The 22776-nt window shown below is 39.1% G+C and overlaps 2 protein-coding genes across 2 annotated transcripts in view; both read left to right on the plus strand.

Annotated features, from left to right (window-relative positions):
• Window positions 1-8036: 8036 nt before the first annotated feature.
• Window positions 8037-15092, plus strand: LOC140953666 (muscle, skeletal receptor tyrosine-protein kinase-like). Its single transcript, XM_073403078.1, has 3 exons — window positions 8037-8179; window positions 12358-12636; window positions 14755-15092. The coding sequence occupies exons 1-3, from the start codon at window positions 8122-8124 to the stop codon at window positions 15090-15092; spliced, it is 675 nt and encodes a 224-aa protein (XP_073259179.1). The 5' UTR covers window positions 8037-8121.
• Window positions 15093-15774: 682 nt separating this feature from the next.
• Window positions 15775-22776, plus strand: part of LOC140953667 (tyrosine-protein phosphatase Lar-like) — an 88795-nt gene continuing 81793 nt past the window's right edge. The window contains exons 1-7 of the mRNA XM_073403079.1: window positions 15775-16047; window positions 17723-18041; window positions 18139-18215; window positions 18924-19112; window positions 19257-19535; window positions 21246-21515; window positions 22172-22450. Coding sequence (XP_073259180.1) covers window positions 15945-16047; window positions 17723-18041; window positions 18139-18215; window positions 18924-19112; window positions 19257-19535; window positions 21246-21515; window positions 22172-22450 — 1516 coding nt within the window. The 5' untranslated portion in view covers window positions 15775-15944. The remainder of the gene's footprint in view (window positions 16048-17722; window positions 18042-18138; window positions 18216-18923; window positions 19113-19256; window positions 19536-21245; window positions 21516-22171; window positions 22451-22776) is intronic.

Consider the following 22776-nt stretch of genomic DNA (forward strand, 5'->3'; position numbering starts at 1 on the left):
GAAATGTTTTAGCTCAATTGTATGTATTGCATAACAAACTATTTCAATAATCCTTTGGCAAGTTTGCCACGATTTTAACAGACTTTCACAAAGTCTTGGTAGCGGAGGCTAGTTTTGTTTTTTGTTTTTTCATGTACCAAACGACTGCGTCGTCTTCTTGGCTCGCTTCGCGACCTCATTAAAGTTCACTTTGTTTGCTCTAGACTAGTCACTGACAATTTTTCACCCGGTAGTACCGATCAATTAAAATGAGGTCAACTTGAAATTGGTCAAAGTCTTTGACCTCATTTCTATGCAAAATCTGGGGGATGCCAGGTTGTCTTTGTCCCAAGATCTTTCAGTCAAAGACAGTTCAGTGGTTGTCTCAGTGATGCAAATTATTCCTTTATTATTTTTTAAAAAACTTTTTCAGAGCCAAGCGCTGCTCCAATCAACGTTCGGGCACGCAACCTGAGTTCTACCAGCATTTTGGTACAATGGGGTGAAGTGCCGGATGCTGATAAAAACGGCATTATACTGAGTTACACTGTTAATTACGAAGCAAATCCTGAAGTCAGTCTACAACAAAGCCAGGTAGTGAATGCTTCAACAAGGGAAGTAACGCTGACAGGACTCGATAAAAATACAGAATATAAAATTACGCTGTTTGCTAATACCTCAAAAGGAGGAGGAAGTGAGAGCGAACCTGTCACTGTAAAAACGGACGAAGACAGTAAGTATACCATTGCACAGGTTACTGCCGCAGCTAATTAGTTATGAAATGCAAAATTACCCAAATTGAAACAGACATGGAGAGAAAAAAAATTCATCTATTGATGGTAAAATTAATCTGGCGTTAAGCAATGGAGTCTTTCATTTCATTTACGGTCGTTTCTTCTCCGAGTTTTTTCGCCAACGTCCTGTTCATTTACGTCTTAAGTCATTTCCAATCCAATCTTTCCAATCTGGCTTTATTTCACACTATAAGGCATTTACCTTGACGTTTACTTAAGTAGGAGAACAAAGTAGCTGTGTACAGTGTCTGATCTGCGACTGAAAGACTAACGAGGCATGTACATGCAGTGAAGCGCTCGTTTGGTTTCTTAACCAACGGGACAAGCGACTCGTAGGCGAAGCAACGGGCCATTTTTCAGTTGAGGTATGATATCCGAATACCGCTCCAAACCCGTAAAACAAGACCACGCTAAATAGATGGCTGTATGACACAAAACTGGTTGACTGTTACTAGCCCACAGGTGTAGGTAAAAACATGAAGCGTTTTAGTCAGCTTAGTTCCTATTTCTTTATCGCCAAAGGTTCTCTTTAATGATTCTGAGTGACCAGAATGACTCCTAACCCGGGAAAACAGCTGGGCTAACAGGAAGAACGATAATAGCCTGCGAGCAAGCTCTCCTATTTGGGCAAGCCAAGCGAGTCTCGCGAGAACGCGCGAGCGAGCGGCGAAGCGGCTCGCGCGTTCTCGCGAGGCTCGCTTGGCTTGCCCAAATAGGAGAGCTTGCTCGCAGGCTAGAACGATAATGCCATATCGTATTTAGGGAAAAAACAGCAAAATGAGGTACTTACTGTAATTTATAGAACCAAAATGAGATCCAAGGAATGCGCAAGAGGCATCGTTTGTAGCCACGAAAAACTTTGCTTACTTGTTGAACATCACTGATTATAAGTATAAGTACCTCGTAATTTTTTCATCAGAGCCAGATGGTGCACCACAAAATGTGAGAGGACAAAACACCAGTTCAACCAGCGTTTCAGTATCGTGGGAAGCAGTGCAAGCTGAGCTGCGGAATGGTATCATTACTGGCTACAATATAACGTACAAGTCACAGACAGAGAATGACAATGGATTTGTACTAGCTGGTCCTAATGATCGTCAGGCCATCTTAACAGGGCTGAAGGAGTTTGTTAACTACAATATTTCAGTGGTTGCAGCTACAGTGAAAGGAGATGGACCGCCTTCTATTATTGTTGTTAGAACTGATGAAGATAGTAAGTGACACATCTTAGTTCTTAGTTCTTGAAGTGACGTAGAGGGCAAAAGCAAGTGGCAAAGGTTTGGGCTTATATAGCTTTCATTATTTAAACCAGTGGTAGAGAGGCTGCTACAGTCAAAGAAAAACTCCACAGTCAGAAAGATTCGTTAATAACCGGAGATTCCCAGGAAGCAGAGACTAACCAGTAAACCTCCACACGGTTTGCACTGACTCTGGAAGAAACCACCCAGGGCAAAAATGTAAGGTGGAAAAACTAAACGGGTAAAAATGCCTAACGTTGCCCTGCAATAATTTTTTTGAATTGTTGCGCAATGATGGTTACTAGGGTCTGGAACGTGGTAATTGATACTGCCCTCGATGGGGACATACCCTTAATTGTCGTTTACTGGTAATTTCTTCTACAACAAAATTAGTATTTACACGTCGGTTTTATCCATAAGAATTGTTGTGGACAGTTTTTACCTGCTTATTTTCTATTTCGAGAAATTCTAAACTTGAATCTGACGTTTGCCGTTTGCCGTAAACGGGACTCTAAATCTCTCTATCAATTTGAATCCTTAAACATATTTTTTTCCGTTTTCTCTCTTCTTTCTTTTATACAGGGCCAAATGCTCCTCCATCTAATGTCCGAGGACACAACACAAGTTCTACTATTATTTTGGTTCAGTGGGGTGATGTTCCCGCAGCTGCTCAAAATGGCATTATACGGAGTTACACAGTTACCTACCGAGCGCTTCCTGATGGCAGTCCACTGACCAAGATAGTGCATGCTCCAACAACTTTTGCAACTCTGACAGGACTCAATGAATACACAAACTACAGCATTGAAGTGTTTGCCTCTACTGTGAAGGGAGAAGGAAATGTTAGCAAGCCTATTGTTGTAATTACCGATGAAGATGGTAAGTTAATATAACCGTTGGGTCATTTAACACTCTCAAGTAAAGCGGTGACTCTGAAACTTTGAACGAATTATAATTGCACCGGAAGGCTGCTAAGCTTGGCGAAGTGCAAAAGTAGCTCGAGTCGATAGCTGAGAGCGACTCTAGCTTACTAATCGCGTAATAAACCTCCTAACTGCATCTTTGAATCCAAGTGAACATGAAGGACAGTGTCGAGACAGTGGAGAATACCGGAGATGTGTGGCCAACACAACGTTGACAACGTGACATCCACAGCAGTTTTACATGCAAGGAAACTAGGAAATCTACTGAACAGCATATCACATTTTACTAGCGGCAATAAATAATCATTTGGCTAAAGAGTGTACTTTTTTTCATATCACAGTTGCCCCTGGGTTAATGGAATATCCAAAGAATCAAACGACGATTGAAGGATCTAATGTGACCTTTTTGTGTGTTGCAAGTGGTGTTCCTGTGCCCAGGATCTCATGGACCATAAATGGGACCGCTATAAATGTGACTACCAATCCGAGAATCAATTTAACAGGAGACGGCCAGCAACTGACCGTAACAAATGTGAACAGGACGGACAGTGGAGAATACAGATGCGTGGCTAGCAACAAAGTTGGCAACGTGACGTCCATGGCAGTTAAGTTAACTGTACAATGTAAGGATACTAACAAATGGTCCATCTACTTAAACGCAACACATTTAAAACAGAACTTACGATGAAAACAATTACTCCTTTAGAAACACACACACCTAAAGAACATAACTACAGCTGTACAGCATGATATTTTACTAGCCCCTAAATAATGATATATTTGGCTAAAGAGTGTAAGTTTTTCTTATCGTAGATGCTCCTGAGTTATTGAAAAATCCAAAGAGTCAAACGACGAATGAAGGATCTAATGTGACCTTTTCGTGTATTGCAAGTGGTGTTCCTGAGCCCAGTCTCTCATGGACCATGAATGGAACTGCTATAAATTCGACCGCCAATCCTAGAATCTGTTCAACAGCAGACGGCCAACAACTGACCGTAACAAATGTGAAGAGGACGGACAGAGGAGAATACAGATGCGTAGCTAGCAACAAAGTTGACAACGTGACATCCTTGATAGCTACGTTAACAGTACACTGTAAGTAAAATAGTAGGAACTTTTTTTTCATATTAGTTTAATATTTATATACAACCGGTTTAAGATTACTTTCTAAAATTTCTTTGCAACTACAATTAATACGATAAAAAAGGGAAAATTCAGAAAGGATGATCAGTTTCCCGGTCGTATAGAGCTCCTTTAATCTTTGTGAAAAACGTTACGGTTTTGTGAAACAATCCTGGTTCCTTAAGCAGCTGCTCAGCTGTAAGTCATACTTCAGTAAACATTTTACAACGCTGATATTTTCATTTCATGAACCACAATCCACAGATAAGTGCTGCATTCTAAGGATTTGCTAGAACCACACTTACGTGTGCGTGACTTGATGTTTAGTCAATGTTTACCAGCATACGTCATGCACACCATCTAAAAACGATTTTTGGCCTGTCATCAGATTACAATTCATTGAACGGAAGGTCGAGACGAACGAACATATCGCTCGCGTGAAATTTTACTAATTTTATATCAAGAAAGTGACGATGAGACACTGTTAAACAAGAAAGACTGGTGTCGATAGCACTGTATACACCCTGTGAATTATGTCGTCTGTGCAGCACCTCCTTGTCTTCTGTTTTGTTTGTATATTCAGCGTCTCGTGTCAGGGTAAGTGTTTCGCAAATAGTACTTATTGTAGTTAAAGCATTCTTATTATTTGCGTTGTTTTAAAATCGATCGCTCAAATAACAACAAAAAATGGAACACCAATCATGCAATGAGAAAATGGTCCTTTCAAACAATCAGATGTCCCTGGCTGTGAAACTACTACATGCGGTCCTCGGGGAAGGAACTTGTGGCTCATAGTCTGCGACTACACCTTAGATTAGCCATCACGGAAACTATTAGCGATTTGTCATTCGCATTTTTTACGGATTTCGTAATCAAAGTAAAAACGTTTGAAATTCTTTGCCATAGTAATCAATGTCGTTGTCTAAAACATTGGAGCAAAATTCATTGCCAAACCTTACTAGTAACGAGTAAATAGATACCTTTGACCTTCTGTTTTGATAAGGTCTCATTTGATCAAGCATGAATTTTTCCAAACAACAAAGATCGTGAAAATCGTATATAGCAGGCAAGGGAGAATGAGTCTTCCCTAATACTAAAGAGTGGTTTAACCCCGCACTGCATGCCACCAACACACAGTGGGCACAACGCTTTTACTTCGTACAAGGTCGCTTTCGATACCTGCGATAGCCCCATATTAAATACTGACACTTCCATGCCATGGTTCTTTCTACTTTTATAACCTCTTACGAACAACCTTGCAAGTCCCACAGATATCAAAAGCCTTACAACTTCTATCAGTGATAATAGGAAATCCGCTGTCATACTGACACTTGGCTGCATCTCTTTGTCACCCTTCATTTTTTGTCTCCTGAAGGAAGGAGTTCTGCATGTGATGTTAGTAAACAGAGTGGAATACACTTTCGAATGATAATTCGAACGACCAGTTTCGAAGCAAGTACACTTTCTTTCCTAATTTAGTTGCAAAAGTTTAAAAAGCTGCCGAGTCAGGATTGTTCTTCTTGTTAACATGTCTTGATTCTCTACAAATCATTTTGGACTTTCGCAAAGTCAAATGCAAGTTTTTGACTAAAATAATAGTTGTATTTCTAATGATGCAGTTTTGCACAAGTCTCACGTCGTTTTTTGAGGTGCTGTGCCATCAAAGCATTTTTTGTACCGGCATCTATGTGTTAACTGCTACGGAGAATCCACTCCCGGACTCTTACACCAAGTCCAAGGTTCATATTATTCAAAATGCATGAAAATTCAGCCTACTTCAGACTGCTAGTCTTTCAGTCTATAAAGTTAGAAGAGGCACTAGTCCACGGGTAAGGTTCGTTTAGCTCACCCGATCTTATGGAGAGCTGGCTCGTTGGCTAGAAAGTCCATGAAAAATAATCCTGGAGTGATGGCAAGCGAATTATTGCAAATTATATAATTATGTTGTTGTTAACCAAGAGCTTGATTCAAAAGTCTGTGAAATTAATCATTTTTACATTTTAAAATCGGGACAAATATGTTCGGGTCATGAAATGGTATTTTCTTTTAGAATTTTTTTTTTCGGCAGCGTTACATTTCATATAGCCTGTGAACAGCAGACGCATTTCCGGTCGTCGCTTCTCTCCCTCCGAAAAGTAGCTATTTTTTTTGGAGGGAGAGAAGCGACGACCGGAAATGCGTCTGCTGTTCGCAGGCTACATTTCATAGCGAGTGACCGACTAAATATGAGCCATTTAATATATTATTTTCTATTCACTGATGAAAATGTAATAAAGTAATCTCCTTGAGTGCCGTGACGCAGTCCCTTTCGACATATTTTGGCTCCTTCAGAAAGATTTTCCCATTTTTGGTGAAGGATTCATGTCGGGGTTTTATTGAGAAAGGAACTCATTTTTTGTGGATATCGCCAACTGTTCAACATTCGAACAAAAAAGGGAATTCTTACTCCACTTCCTTGTTTGTCGACAACGACTTAACTTACCCGAAAGTATCGATAACACGTCATGGCTTGGGCTTTATTTGTCACGCCTGCTTCCGTTTTTTTTGAAGGGATGGGGAGGGGGGGGGGGGGGGTAGGGGGAGGGGTGGAGCGGAAGGTGATCATTCGTCGTGATTATCGAGGCGAATTACTCGAGGACGTTTTTTTGAGGAAAGAGCGCTTTTGTAAGTATCATGTTATCGAGAACGTTTGCAATAAAGAAAAAAGACAAGACTAAAGTACGTAAGGTATGGATCAAAAGCCATACTTCACATCAGCCGAACATGTAAAATGTAGGGCCATCCTTTTCGCTGGCAATGCAAGACAAATACAATTGTCATCCTAAATGTTTTATTAAAATTCTATTCATATTTTGATTAACAAATAATTTTGCCACGCGTGAAGCTACCCTTTTTTCTTAGTAGAGGACTTACTCGTTGTGCCATGTAAATGCAAATGACCGGAGCTCCTGTTAATTAGAGTTGTGTTGGAGGATTAACTAAAACAGGATGTTCGTACTAAAGTTTACCAAAAAATAAATTATGTCTTTTATATTTTACTATTTTTGTTTTGAAAACTGAAAGGTATTGTGCATTCAAATAGCTTCCTCACTAAGCGTTTAACAAGATAAACAAATTGAAATAAAGATGTCAATGTATTATTCTCAAAATTCCCTTTTAGTTTGTCTATTATGGTTTATCTTACAGCATAGAAGGATTTAATAACAGTTTATAAGCATTATAAACTGCAGTTTGCATGACTCTTTCTTCTATGATCTGTTTCAATGCTCTTAACTCCTTGCTTTTAAACTCAAGCTTCTCTTTTGAGCTTGCGCAAACTACATACTACATGGTAAATCTCAGGGGCACCCAACGAAAATATAGTCTAAAACCACTTAAACATTGCATTGTTAAACGTATTTAGTATTTAAACCGTAGATATAGGCATATTTTTATCCCCTAAAAATTTTTCATCTGTTCGGATTTCCTAGCTGAAAGTTTAGTGATCCGAAAATTATAGGGATCAAAACTTTTTACCTTTTCAAAAATTTCAGCCAGAAAAAAGGCTTCCGAAAATTCTAGATGACCTTTTTAGGGTAAAAATCCGTTAAAAATAGGCAAATATACCATTTTTTGGATGCTCGAAAATCCTAGGAGAAGCAGGCAAGCAAGAAATTTTACAACAGATGTTTCGAAAATTCTAGATCTCAAATCGTCTTCCGAACAGATATTCTTCCGAAAATTGTCGTTGGGTGCCCCTGAAATCTATCATCAGTGTTAAAATCCATCGAAAACCCGGTCAGTGTGTCCTCTGTTCTCTGCTGTTTAAACTTATTTGATAGTTTGTACTACGGATGAAGAACCGACAAATGACGTCTTCTGTTGGTATAATTTTCTTTAGTTTATGCTTGACCTTTCTTTTGTACCCTTTTATCATTGGTTGCCGAAAATGTCCGAATTTGAATTGCATGAATTTCATGCACTGTTTCAAATTAATCACTTTTTGTTTCCGTTCTTCAATCACGATAATTTGTTGAAAAACCTTTTAGCATTTGAGAGACGAAATCTGTCCTTTAGCATGAAAAGATGGTCTTTAAGCGTTTGCTGCTTTTACTAACCGCTTTACCGTTTATAAAGGCTTCAGGTAAGCTGCATTTTGTAAGTGCTTTGTTGTATGTTTTGAGATTGACAGCCGGAGGGAGTCAAACCCAGTACATGCTAGTTTCTAAATTTACGATTTCTTTCACGATAACGATATTTTTCCTGTTTAAATGAATCAATCACAATATTATCAGCTGAATTATAGGGTAAAGTTATTTGATTTGCTTCGAGCGCTGCAAAGATTAACAGTTTTTTTAAAAAACTTCCGGGGTCCATAGGAATGTTTCGTCTATGAGAGAACCCGTATGCTGCATTTTTTCCTACGCAGTTACGTAGTTATGTAGGTCTGCAATTTCGGACAAATTTCAGCATTATTTGCAATCATCGAACAATACTAGCGTTCATTTAAATCCTCTCAAAGCGCTTCTTGCCACTAATGTTAGTGTCAGTTGGGTACTGGTCGCACGTCATGGGCCAAATATGACCGCACTACATCAGCTGTTTTATTTACCATAAAAGTAGATTTAAAGGCGTCAACAATGAATATTTACTCAGTGGAGAGATTGTCCTTTAAATAACTTTGCTCACCGTTTCCGGTTGAGCTTCAAGCTTTTGAAAACTCTCAGAATTAAGGGCGTGGGGTAAAACTGTTAACTTTTGGTTTGTCCATTTGAGTTTCAAATCGATTTCTTACGCGCAAATGAAATTTAAACAGGCTACGTCTTAGACCTGTTAGAGCAGGACCAAAGATTGCTCACATCTTTAGAGGCACTTAGAGCAAAACCTTGAGTGAGTTTCTTCAGTTTTTGGCCTCATATTATCCAATTGACCATGAGACCGTTTTTCAACTGTGAACTTCTACATATTGTACGTAAAACCAAAAAAACACCGATAAATTCTCTTCACACTTTACTCATTAGCCAGTGAAGTCATAAAGTCAAGCTTGGGTAGCTGCGTGAAATACATTTTAAAAATCAACACGTATTCTTAACTTGCTAAACAGTGGCTACTTTATTTATCGCTTAGTTTATTACTATCTATTATTTGTTTCGCATTTTTGGGGTTTCATATTCTCTCTCAAGAAAAGTTCGATCTGATCCTTTGAAAAAAGACACCAAAGAAGGAATGCATACTGATTCCTTTATACTATAATCAGCTAATTTTATTCAATTTCGCTTTTTAAAAAGTAGCTAGCTTTCTAACACCAGTCTTTTTACTAGTGTTACCCTTTTCTATGTTACAAGGGCCGCATAATATACGGGTTCTCTAATCAATTTTTTGGTTTTAGGAACATTACTTCGCAATCTCAGAGGTGCCGTGTTTTAATTCTGTCGAAGGGCTTGCTTAATTTTGCTTTTATAATGCTATTGTATGGGTTGCGTTTTAATGAACGAATGGAGCCGTAATCCTGAGCTGTTACGTTGTCAATCCATTTTGTGATGCGCGTGGAATGTCATTGTGGCTTACCGGTGAAAACGCTGTATGTATATTACAAAAGCCTCAGTATTGACATATTGATCACCGATATCATAGAGCGGTTTTCACTTGACTGTCGTAAAACCAAAACCAAAGTAAATACACTAGCCAACCAAAGGGCGTAGTAAAACCAAAACCAAAACCAAAACCAATCCCTTTCGACAGTCAAGTGAAAACCGCTCTATATGTAAATTTTCAATTGCTACATTTCCTCCAAGAAACGCCCAGACACTAGGCACTCATTCAAAGGAGGGCGCTTTATCGAGTTGGTGCTACAAAGTAGCTTCCAACAAAGAATAAAAAGTTTATGTCTATCGTCTGAACAATGCACAGTACTGTACTCCACAAAAACATAGGGACAGTGACAGCCATAGGCTAAACTGTTTCCCTTCATTGATTCCATTGTAGTCACAAACAATTATATAGTGAGAACAAAGCATCATTTTCTTAGTGACTACCTTACTATTTTTGGAAGTGAGGGGGATGGGGGTGGGGTAGCGGGGGGGGGAGGGTTTTTCGGGTTGGGTTGCCTGTTTCAGCTGGTTTGATTGAGGGTGGCCCCTCATTCAGGGGAGGGCGCTTATTGGATTGTGGACTCTTGTTTGAGTGAATATACTAGCTAAAGAAAATAGATTTTGTGTGTACTAGAAGGTCGATTGGATGGCTTGTTTGTAAAACTGTTGCAACAATATCGAATATGCATAGCCCTGGGAAAGATTTGTAGTGGTTAGCTCTATAATGCAATTTTCCCTCTTTTCCCCAGTTCATTTCTTTCTTTGTGATCAGTATATGATCATGCATTGCTACCACGATAGGAGAACTGAGATTTGACGCTGATAACTAGGCTTAAATTGATTTACGCAATAGTTGCACTTGAGACACAGGCCCATATCGTGGCCGAGGCAGAAAAATCGAGGAATATTTTTCGTCACGTTCCCGGAAGGTATTCACGTACATTTGAGCTACCGGTTACGGTGTTCTAGTATCCACATTCTTGGTGTAGCTTGAGTATCATTTCGTAACACTTCCCATGCCGCCTACAAGAAAATTGTTCCATTCTTTCCTTTAGCTATACGTCTATTAAAACTTCTAGCTAGCTACAAGCCCAACACTTCTGTGTTTTTATGAAGGAAAGAAAGTATTAGCACTACGGGTATCACAATGAGTGTTAAAAGACTACTATTGTTGTTAATTGCTGTTCCGTTTTCTCAAGAGGGTAAGTGGAGCTCAGCTAACTCTGTGTATAATATGCTGAAGTGATGAATTTTTCTGATACTTGCGTTTTTGTCGAGACTTGGTGAATTCCACTTAAAAATTTAAGTTTTGGTATATAAGTGTATTCTGGTAGAATTTTGGACCTTACTTTGCAGGCTTCGGAGACACCCTGCTTTGATTTGCGTGTACCACTATAGAAAGAAGAAATTGTGTAGTCCCCCACTTCCCACTGATTTCATCTTTTTCATTTGTGTGATGTTAACAGTCATTTTATTGTTCACAACTTCAGTTGGTTAAGAGGTAAATCTAACTGCTTGCTATGCGGACCGCTTCTGGCGGCTTTGTTCTGATTGTAAAAATGTTACCGCTTGAAAATTATAAACCATGAAAGATGAGACCTAGTGGATTTATGGGTAGAACTTTATTAGAACTGCAAATTTAAATTTCTTTTCAGAAAAGTTTACATTAACGAAGCTTTCGTGACAATGCGTTCCAAAAAAGGTCAAGCGGTTTCCAGCTTTCTTGGCGATAAGCTCACAACTTCATTTGTGCACGGCTCGTCAGAGATCTCTACAGTTACAGAGCGTAGCCATATCGCTAACGTACACTTGAAAATTATATAAAGTGGAAAGACAACGGCTTGCCTTAAACAAAGTACTGTAGGGATTTGCATCCGCACGAGCAGCTCGGGACAATGTAAACGTTTGTTGAAAGAACTTTAAATTTGCTTTGCTAATACGCACATCCTTGGAGCCGCATCGTTGATGGTTTATACTTTTTGAGCGCCAACGTTTTTTCAATGAGGTATATCAAACTAGATATTGTGCTAGGGAGCCGCATCACGCGTCATATATAGTATAATGTATAAATGACAGGGGTGGAAAATTGATTAGATCTATTGCAACTACCAAGTTTTCGGAAATAAGACCCTGTTTACATGGAGTGGGGGACCCCGGTCTAGTGGGGTAAGTTTCATTTGTTTTGTGTCCCCCAGAGCGTGAAAACAAAAGAAACCAACCCCACTAGACCAGGGTCCCCCACTCCATGTAAACAGGCCCTAACTCATAAGCTATGGCTCAATAGCTCGTGTTATATACTCGAGAAATTTAAGTTTTTAGAATGCAGCTTTAGGTCGCGTTCTCCTGACGTCGCCACAATTTAAGTTTTTAGCTGACAGGAAATTTTGTCAACAATAATTGCAAAACCTAAAGTCTAATAGCTTAAAATTTTAGATATAAATACTCTTTTCAATACATTTAATTTTCGAGCGTTGTTTTCCATTGATAACTGCTTGATATGCTCATTTTTCCTCCACATCACGACTAGCTTATTGCAGGAAAAACAGAAATCGAGTTAAAAAAGGTTTTCTAGCGGATTGTTTGTCAGATATGATCATCTGCACCGAAGGGTCCAGAACTTGCCATCAGAAATCTATCTAGACTCTAGTTGTATCTAGTTACTTCACCTCGTCACCTTATTTTTTCTTTCTTTTCTTTCTGTTATGGAATATTGATTTGTTTCTGATTATAGTTGCGCCTCTGATTACGACACAACCTCAGGGTGGACCAGTAACAGAAGGCAATAATGTGACTTTATCTTGTAATGCCAGTGGAAATCCTGTACCGACAATATCATGGACTAGAAATGGTTCCGCATTAACTAGCAGTGTTCCCCGGATTAGTTTTCGAGCAGAAAGTAGAGAGTTGACGATAACGACTATAAACATAGCTGACAGCGGAGAATACCAATGTGTAGCAAACAACAGTGTGGGGAATGATACTTCTGTTACTGCTACGATAGATGTCCAGTGTAAGTATAAATTATGTGTCTGTTTTTCGATCAGTACACTGACTCGGTCTGGGTACACATGAGTTTCATGGTTTCAGTGTCTCTCTGCCAGATTAATTTCGGTGAGACTAAATGACGCTTTTGCAGTACTAACAGCTTGAGCAACCTGAGCAACAAAAACGAACTTGCTCAGTATATAGTGACTAAAAGTGTTTAGTTGAAGGATTGTCCTGGATTTTGTAGAACTTTGCTAAGTGTATAACAACAGATTTTCACCCCTTTATTAGGTACGGTCTGCCTTCCTGTCTCACTCTGGCTATAAACCACACGACGAACTAGATTGCTTCTAGGATTGTTCGTTTAATATATATATACGTTAACGGCTAGTTAGTCACCCTGAAGAAGATCACTGAATGTGATCGAAATATAGGTGGATTGAAAGGAAACTGTTTTCTGTCTTCATTTGTGATTAAGATATATATATATATATATATATATATATCTAGCCGGATTTATGAAAACCGTACCATCGGACACCAGCAGCCCACACACCTTAAACTGACTCAACTAAAGTAAATATGGCCAAGACACTCAGCTCTTACCCATGGTTCTCTTAAGTTGACTCTCTTCTTGGTTCCTGATTAGCAAAAGAAACATTCCAGTCCATCAAAAAGACACTCTGGACTTGTCCATACACTCTAGCTGCTTAAAGGCCCTGAATGACGGAGGACGCTTGAGACTTAAGCAAGTTCTAAGCAGAGAAATTCAAGGTTAAATCACCCCCCCTGACTTCCTCCACCCCCCCAGCCTAGCACGTGCTTAAGGGGAATGCTTTCATTGGCCAATGGGCCTCAAACGTTACAAGAATTTGACATGACAAACCAAAGGCAGACATGAGCAGTGCACTGACTCTCCCAGACCAGGACTAACGGAAGGTACAACGCTTTTTCAGCACCCTACCCCCCTAGGGATTGACATGGAGGCCCCTTTCCAACCCATGGCGAGTTAGCTCAGGGACTGAACTTGTCAATGAGACCAACCAGGACAGCAAGCCCCCTATGTTTTTTCGCACCGCAGTGACCAGAAAGCTGGCGATCGCCAGCTTTCTGTGCGAACATTCTGGTCCATTTTGAGGTATGTTTTCAAAAATTCGGCTAGATATATATATATACATATATATTGACTTTATCTTTAATGTGACTTTATATATATATATATTGGGTCAATAAAGGATTCAAATCAACATATGTAGTCCATTCTCCTTTGTACAAACTATATATATATATATATATATATATATATTCAGTTAGATGTTCACCGGCGAAGCCAAGACAGTGCTCTACTTGCAGTGAAGGAGCGGAATAGACCAGTAGGTGAACTCACCCATGCACTCAGGATTTGAGTAGTTCACCTACTGGTCTATATATATATATATATATATATATATTTATTTATTTATTTATTTATAGAATTTCCTTTTCTTCTCTTGTACCCGCCTCGAATAGCCTTCGCTAACTGCGGGCACAAGCTTTGTAAGCTATATTTAATTTGAAATAAACTTGTTGTTGTTGAATCTGAAAACTCAACATATAGATGCATCACTGGAGGTACGATGTAGGAAAACTTTGAATGAAGTTATGTTTTCAGCTATTGCAAAACGCACGGTCTAAAAGCTTACAATAGTTAAAGCAAGACGGTATCTTTGAAAGCTTTACATTTCACATGCAAAGTTTCAAAGATGATAACACTTGTCAATAAAGTCAAACTTGTTGTGTCGTTTTTTTTTATATTGATAACTGCTTAAAATGGTCACCTAAATAACCGATATTTAACGGAGATACTCTCGCTGGTTTTGCTGCAGCCTGTTGCTGCCGCATGGCAAGTTCATTCAGCACTGGGAATCAAATCCAGCTAAAAATGGGTTGCTAGCAGATTGTGTTAATCAAAGTTCATCTTCTGCACATGCGGAAGAGTGGTCGGCGGTGGCTATAGGTCTCAGATCCGATTTCTGCCATTTTGTCAAATTTACTCCATACAACCATTTCATTCTCTCATATAATATGCAGAGTTGCTTTAAATGGTCTGTTTGTTTGTTGGTTGGTTGGTTGTTTTTGAAATGTTTGTTTTTTTGGTTTATAGTAAGAGTTGCACCTCAGATCACAACACAACCTCAGGTTGGATCAGTAATTGAAGGGGATAATGTGACTTTATCTTGTAACGCCAGTGGAAATCCTGTACCGACAATATCATGGAGGAGAGATGGATCCCTTGTCAGTAGCGGCGATCAAGGAATCAGTTTTGAAGCAGGAAATAGACAGTTGACTATAACAAATGTAAACAGAGCAGACGGCGGAGAGTATCTATGTGTAGCAGACAACAGTGAGGGGAATGATACTTCTAATGCAATTACGCTAGATGTCAAGTGTAAGTACACATCATCTGTACAGACTCGGTCTGGGTACACACGAGTTGCCTGATTTGTAATGGTGTGGCGGACATTTATCAGTTATTGGATGAGGCTGAGTATAATGTGAAAAATTTTGCAGATGTGGAAGGCGTGGCGGAAGCGCCCTTCGATACCTACATAAGTCTTTATATCATTCGGAAGCGGAATCAAGTTATTGTTTGTGTATTCCTTAAAATTATTTTTTAAACCTAAAAATTTGGTTACCTCGATCTCTGTAAAGTTCATGTCCTCATGACATGTGCTTGTTCCTATGCAGTTTCATTATAAAGGGATGTTAGCTTAGGTCGGGTTCTCCTGACGTTGAACGCCGGAATTTAAGTTTCCAGCTGACAAATTTTATCAACAAAATATTGCAAAACCTAAAGTCTAATAACTTAGAATTTTAGATACAATTACTCTTGTCAATAACGTAAATTTTCGACCGTTGTTTTTCAGTGATAACTGCTTGATGTTCTCAGTTTTCCCTTCACATCAAGGCTAGCCAATTGTCAGGAAAAACAGAAATCGAGTTAAAAATGGTTTTCTAGCAGATTGTTTGTCAGACATGATCATCTGCACCGAAGGGTCCAGAACTTGCCATCAGAAATCTATCTAGACTCTCGTTGTATCTAGTTACTTCACCTCTTCACCTTATTTTTTCTTTCTTTTTTTTCTGTTATGGAATATTGATTTGTTTCTGATTATAGTTGCGCCTCTGATTAAGACACAACCTCAGGGTGGACCAGTAACAGAAGGCAATAATGTGACTTTATCTTGTAATGCCAGTGGAAATCCTGTACCGACAATATCATGGACTAGAAATGGTTCAGTATTAACTGGCAGCGTTCCTAGGATTACTTTTGGAACAGAAAGTAGAGAGTTGATGATAACGACTATAAACACAGCTGACAGCGGAGAATACCAATGTGTAGCAAACAACAGTGTGGGGAATGATACTTCTGATGCTGCTACGATAGATGTCCAGTGTAAGTATAAATTATGTGTCTGTTTTGCGTTCAGTACATACTCGGTCTGGGTACACAGTTTCATGGTTTCAGTGTATGTCGGCCCGATTAATTTCCGTGGGACTAAACGACGCTTTTGCAACAGAGAGGGGGATTAAACTTAGAGCTACTACTAACATCTTGAGCAACCTGAGCAACAACAACGAACTTATCTAGAATTAGGAAGAATTAGGAAGTATTTCACTAAAGAATCAGCAGAAGTTGCTGTTCATGCATTTGTCGCATCGAAACTAGATTACTGTAATGCATTATTATACGGCCTACCTAAGTATCAGTTACAAAGATTACAGTATGTACAAAACACGGCGGCTAGAGTTGTGTTGCAAGTGAGTAAGTTTTAGCATATCACACCTGTTTTGTGTGAGCTTCACTGGCTACCGATTCAATATCGTATTATTTTCAAGATTCTTCTCCTCGTGTATAAATCACTGAATGGGACATCATCGCCTAGCTATTTAGCTCAGAAACTACATTATCGTTCTCATACTAGATCATTGAGGTCTGTTAGTAATGAACTTTTAATGCAACCTAGATCGTATACCAAGACCTACGGATATAGAGCATTCGCTGTTCATGCACCAAGAGAATGGAACTTAATACACTATGAAATTCGGAAGTCCAACACCATCTCGAGTTTTAAAAGATCACTTAAGACGTACTTGTTTACTAAATTCAGTAATAACGGATCATTGTTTTTATAGATTTGTATATATTGCGTTAGTTTTAATTTTTCCCTTTTTTTATCATTATGAATATGGTTTAATAGTTGCTTTAGTTTTAATTTTTTCCTTTTTTATCCATTGTAAATATAATAGGATGTGGTTGTAAATTTGTAAATATTATTCAATAATGACTGTAAAGCGCCTTGAACATAGGATAAGAGCGCTATAGGAATAAAGTTATTATTATTATTATTATTATTATTATTATTATTATTATTATTATTATTATTAACTTGCTCAGTATATAGTGACTAAAAGCGTTTAGTTGAGTGATATGTCCTGCATTTTGTGGAACTTTGCTAAGTGTATAACAACAAATTTTCACCCCTTAGGCTTTATTAGGCAAATCTGAAAACTTAAGATATAGATGCATCACTGGAGGTACGATGTAGGAAAACTTTGAATGAAGTTATGTTTTCAGCTATTGCAAAACGCACGGTCTAAAAGCTTACAATAGTTAAAGCAAGACGGTATCTTTGAAAGCTTCACATGTCACATGCAAAGTTTCAAAGATGATAACACTTGTCAATAAAGTCAAACTTGTTGTGTCGTTTTTTGTTATATTGATAACTGCTTAAAGTGGTCACCTAAATAACCGATATTAACGGAGATACTCTCGCTGGTTTTGCTGCAGCCTGTTGCTGCCGCATGGCAAGTTCATTCAGCACTGGGAATCAAATCCAGCTAAAAAGTGGGTTGCTAGCAGATTATGTTAATCAAAGTTCATCTTCTGCACATGCGGAAGAGTGGTCGGCGGTGGCTATAGGTCTCGGTTCCGGTTTCTGCCATTTCGTCAAATTTACTCCATACAACTACTTCATTCTCCCATATAATATACAGAGTTGCTTTAAATGGTCTGTTTGTTGGTTGGTTGGTTGGTTGTTTTTGAAATGTTTGGTTTTTTTTGTTTATAGTAAGAGTTGCACCTCAGATCACAACACAACCTCAGGTTGGATCAGTAATTGAAGGGGATAATGTGACTTTATCTTGTAACGCCAGTGGAAATCCTGTACCGACAATATCATGGAGGAGAGATGGATCCCTTGTCAGTAGCGGCGATCAAAGAATCAGTTTTGAAGCAGGAAATAGACAGTTGACTATAACAAATGTAAACAGAGCAGACAGCGGAGAGTATCTATGTGTAGCAGACAACAGTGAGGGGAATGATACTTCTAATGCAATTACGCTAGATGTCAAGTGTAAGTACACATCATCTGTACAGACTCGGTCTGGGTACACACGATACACACGAGTTGCCTGATTTGTAATGATGTGGCGGACATTTATCAGTTATTGGATAAGGCTGAGTATAATATGAAAAATTTTGCAGATGTGGAAGGCGTGGCGGAAGCGCCCCTCGATATCTACATAAGTCTTTATATCATTCGGAAGCAGAATCAAGCTATTGTTTGTGTATTCCTTAAAATTATTTTTTACACCTAAAAATTTGGTTACCTCGATCTCTGTAAAGTTCATGTCCTTATGACGTGTGCTTGTTCCTATGCAGTTTCATTATGAAGGGATGTTAATACTAGCGGATATTCTTCAAATAGCTGTTGCCATTCTTTAAGTGATATTTTTTACTATTCTTGTAACGTGTTTTGGAAGTTACCTATAGTTTGTTTTTTCTTTAACTTGAGAAATCTTCCGCCATGGCTCTCTAGCTCTGCCAAAACCGCGCCATCTGCGGGCCTCTTTCTATCGATGTGTGTGCAATTGATATCAATTTAGCTTACGTGTAGCCGCACCCTACCCCTGACAAAGAAAAATGGAGAGAGGGAGCTCCCTCTCTCCGTTTTTCTTTTGTCGGGGCAGGGTGCGGCTAAACGTAGGCTAATTCCAATTGTATTGATATCAGCAAACATCTTCCAGTTTTGGCGACGCTAGCTATAAAGAATAACGTGGATAGTTTAAGAGCCAATCAGCAATCGAGAAATCATTTGAATCATTATGATAATTTCACGCCATCGTGTTCAGCTAATGAAACTGCCACAGAATGGAGAGTTAATTTTTGTAAAATTTACTCAGCACAACCATTTCGTTCTTGTACATCTAGTTTTGTTCACCTTGTGTGGGTAGGACTTTTGAAATAAAAAGTTTGTTCTCTGTTTACAGTTGCTCCTCAAATCACACCACAACCTCAGGGTGCACCAGTAACTGAAGGCAATAATGTGACTTTATCTTGTAATGCCAGTGGAAATCCTTTGGTTTTTTTTAATACATCAACACTTTATTTAGTTTCTTTTCTGATGGCAGATGCACCTCAGCTCACAACCGACCTTAGAGTAAAATGTAACCGACCCAGTAAATGACCCTTTTGCCACACAGAAAGAGTTATTTTTTGTAACATTTACTCCACGCAACACGTTACTCAACACGTTACTCCTATATCTTGTTTGTTCACCTCGTGTTTTTTTTTTTTTATCTAATTTTGTCTTTTGATTATAGTCGCGCCTCGGATTACGACACAACCTCAGGGTGAACCAGTAACTGAAGGCAATAATGTGACTTTATCTTGTAATGCCAGTGGAAATCCTGTACCGACAATAACATGGACAAGAAATGGTTCCGTATTAACTAGCAGCGTTCTCAGGATTAGTTTTGGAGCAGAAAGTAGAGAGTTGACGATAAGGATTGTTAACAGAACAGACAGGGGAGAATACCGATGTGTAGCAAACAACAGTGTTGGGAATGTTACTTCTAATGCGGCTACGCTAGATGTACAATGTAAGTACACGTCGTGTTTATTTGAGTATGATATGACAGGCAAAACGAGTGCTAGTGGGGTTACTACTTTATATCTGGTCACTCGGCTGACGAGCATGGTATTAACTTGATTGTTTGTTATTTCCTATTGTAACAATTATTGCTTGATTACACTGACTGCTCAGGGTAAGGATACAATTACTTACTTACGTGAGCAGAACTATTACAAATTCCCATGCTTGAGGAACTGCAAGTTCACTTGACACGCAAGCAGACGGCGACAAATTCTTGCGTTTCGCTTCAACTGATAACCCCAATACGCTGACTGGATAAGTTATTACTTATTGGTAAATAACGCTAGCTCTAAACTGATAACATGAACTGAGTCACGCTGCCCAGAGCATACATCGAGCGAATTTTCGTGGCTACCGTTACTCACAGGTTTTAATGTTTAGTATTGATATGCCAAATGGTACCCCTTTCACGTACCAGTTTAAAACCCTGCATCCATTTTCACTGCCATAAATGCGCCGATTAGCCCTTTCAGGTCCTTCCACAGACCGCAATGACAGATTTCCCAACCCTTTCATGAGCTTCAAATAGTGAAATCCTTACCCTTTTATATACGTGAAGCCTAAAAAAGGTAACCCCCTTTCGGGAGAGGCCTCGCCGTGTAGGCCATTCCTAGAGAAAGTCGCTCCGTTTCCCCCTGTACACAGACTGCTCAGCGACAAATGTCATGCTCTGCTATCACGAAATGTTTTAAAAGTTATTCTAACTCCTCGGTGCACGGATTCTTTTTCGCATTACAATGATATCCTAATTAGTCAAGTTATCTGCACCTTGAGGCGCCCAAAAGTCATTATAAGACCACTTAAGTCTTATTTAGCGTTTGCTATTTTCCCTTATTTTCTGCTTCAATCGCATTGCCTTCTAATTACAAATCAGCCAGAGTTCAATACCCATCCACAAAATAAGGCAAAGACAGAAGGGGAGATTGTAAATTTTACCTGTAATGCAGTTGGCAATCCTGCACCCAAATTCTCATGGACGAGAGACGGTTCTGTTGTGAATACGACTTCAAGAATCACTTTTAACGAAAATAATAAGACGTTAACCATAACGAATGTGATCAGAGGAGACAGTGGAGAATACATCTGTGTGGCTACGAACAATGTTAACCCAGTTCAATCCAACCCTTCCACATTAAAAGTACAATGTAAGGATACTTTTGCTTGATTATTCAGCATGCTGGGTAGTTAAATATCAAGTTTTACGACTGAGGCATCCAATATTTATTAGGAGGATCATTACTGAAGTACTTAGATGGATTTCGACCAATTAGACGGTTCACATAATCTCTGCTGTCTTTGCTATAATTAGCTAAACTAACGCGATGGGGAATTGGATTGGAATTGGAATTGGAATGGGAATCGAGAAACAGGAAATCGTCAGTAGATTCACAAAGGAAAGCAAGTAATAGAGTGAAACGTGACCACCTCATCTTTTTTTTTTTTCACTAGCAAGAACCTCCATGCAAATAGCATGAATTTGTGCTAATAACCATTGATGTAAGATTCTGTTCAGGGAACTTTGGGAAAATGCAGGTTTTTAGTCGAGTTTTTACTGTATCCTTAGGCTGAGATCCGCTAGGTTCTTTTTTAAGTCTCTACACAATCCTATTAAGTTCAACTTTTTGGTTAATAACATAATAATTTCTTATAACTGCAGTTCAGCCTGAGATCACAACACCTCCGCAATCTGCGACAAGGAAAGAAGGGGAGAATGTAACTTTCACATGTGATGCAGATGGAAATCCTGCACCTTCATTCTCGTGGATCAAAGACGGTTTAGTTGTGAATGCGAATTCGAGATTTACTGTATCGTCCAATAAATTGACTATAACGAACGTGAACAGCGCGGACCAAGGGCAGTACTTCTGTAACGCTACCAACGATTTAGGAAATGTTCTCTCTACTGCTGCTATACTGAATGTACTGTGTAAGTAAACTTTTATTTATCAAAAAAGTACGGCGGTTAACAAGTCACGTTACTCAGTTGCTTAACGTGGTTCGATAAAGCTGGACTTTAAAGCGACTTTTTGGACTTTTTAGCGACAGCCGATGCAAATGGTGTCAGTAGGTCTCACCTGGTCTGTCCCAACCTCCCAGATAGTATCCATTCATCCATCCGTCCGTCCATCCATCCATCCTTCTGTTCATTCTTCCACCCACCCACCCATCCATTCATTCATTCCTTTTTTTTTTTTTGTTTTTTGCGCTATTGAAGAATTTGCGCAATGCAAGCTCCTACTGTGAATGTAAGGGAATTCATGTCTTCCAATTCATGTAAAATAGCATTTGCGAATCTCGCCGTCCATGTTCCAAATGCTGACAATCTGACTTGGTGTGGAGAAAAAAGGTCCTCGAATTTCTTTTCATTTTTCCTTTTCTTTTCTTTTCATTTCTCTTCTTTTTTAAAAACACTAGAAGTTGCTGGCGTTTACCGGCACGAAGAGTTGAGCCTTACCCAACAAGCTGTCACAAACTCCAAAAGCGCGTGACGGAGAACATTCAGAAGTTAGCTGTTAAATAGTTTTTGTCTGTCTGTAGTTGCACCTACATGTGTTGATTTAATAGTTTGTTTTCTAATTATAGTTGCACCTCAGATCGCAACACAACCTCAGGGTGGACCAGTAATTGAAGGCCAAAACGTGAATTTATTTTGTAACGCCAGTGGTAATCCTGTACCGACAATAACATGGACAAGAAATGGTTCCGTATTAACTAGCAGTGTTGCCCGGATCAGTTTTGGAGCAGAAAGTACAGAGTTGACGATAACGAGAATTAACAGAGCTGACAGCGGAGAATATCGATGTGTAGCAAACAACAGTGAGGGGAATGTTACTTCTGATGCTGCTACCCTAGATGTACAATGTGAGTACATGTCGTGTCCATTTGAGTATGATATGACAGGCAAATCGAGTGCTAGTGTGGTTACTCGCGGCTTACTACTTTATATCGGGTCACTTGGCTGCGATCGGAGCATGGTCTTAACTTGATTATTTGTTAGTTACTATTGTAAAAATTATTATTTGATTACACTGGACTGCGCAGGCTAAGGATACCATTGCTCACTTACGTGTGTAGAACTGTTACAAATTCCCATGCATGAAGAACTGCAAGTTCACTTAGTGCGCAAGCAGACGGCGACAAATTCTTGCGTTTCGCTCTCAAGTGTTAACCCCAGTATGCTGACTGGA

This window comes from Porites lutea, chromosome 12, assembly GCF_958299795.1.
Source record: "Porites lutea chromosome 12, jaPorLute2.1, whole genome shotgun sequence".
Taxonomy (NCBI): Eukaryota; Metazoa; Cnidaria; class Anthozoa; order Scleractinia; family Poritidae; genus Porites; species Porites lutea.

Excerpts from the sequence above, each read along its gene's own strand:
- LOC140953666 (XM_073403078.1), top strand. The coding sequence starts at position 8,122 with ATGGTCTTTAAGCGTTTGCTGCTTTTACTAACCGCTTTACCGTTTATA. Across the intron at positions 8,180-12,357 it reads ACCGTTTATAAAGGCTTCAG|TTGCGCCTCTGATTACGACA; the intron begins GTAAGCTGCATT and ends TTCTGATTATAG. Across the intron at positions 12,637-14,754 it reads TGCTACGATAGATGTCCAGT|TAAGAGTTGCACCTCAGATC; the intron begins GTAAGTATAAAT and ends TTTGGTTTATAG.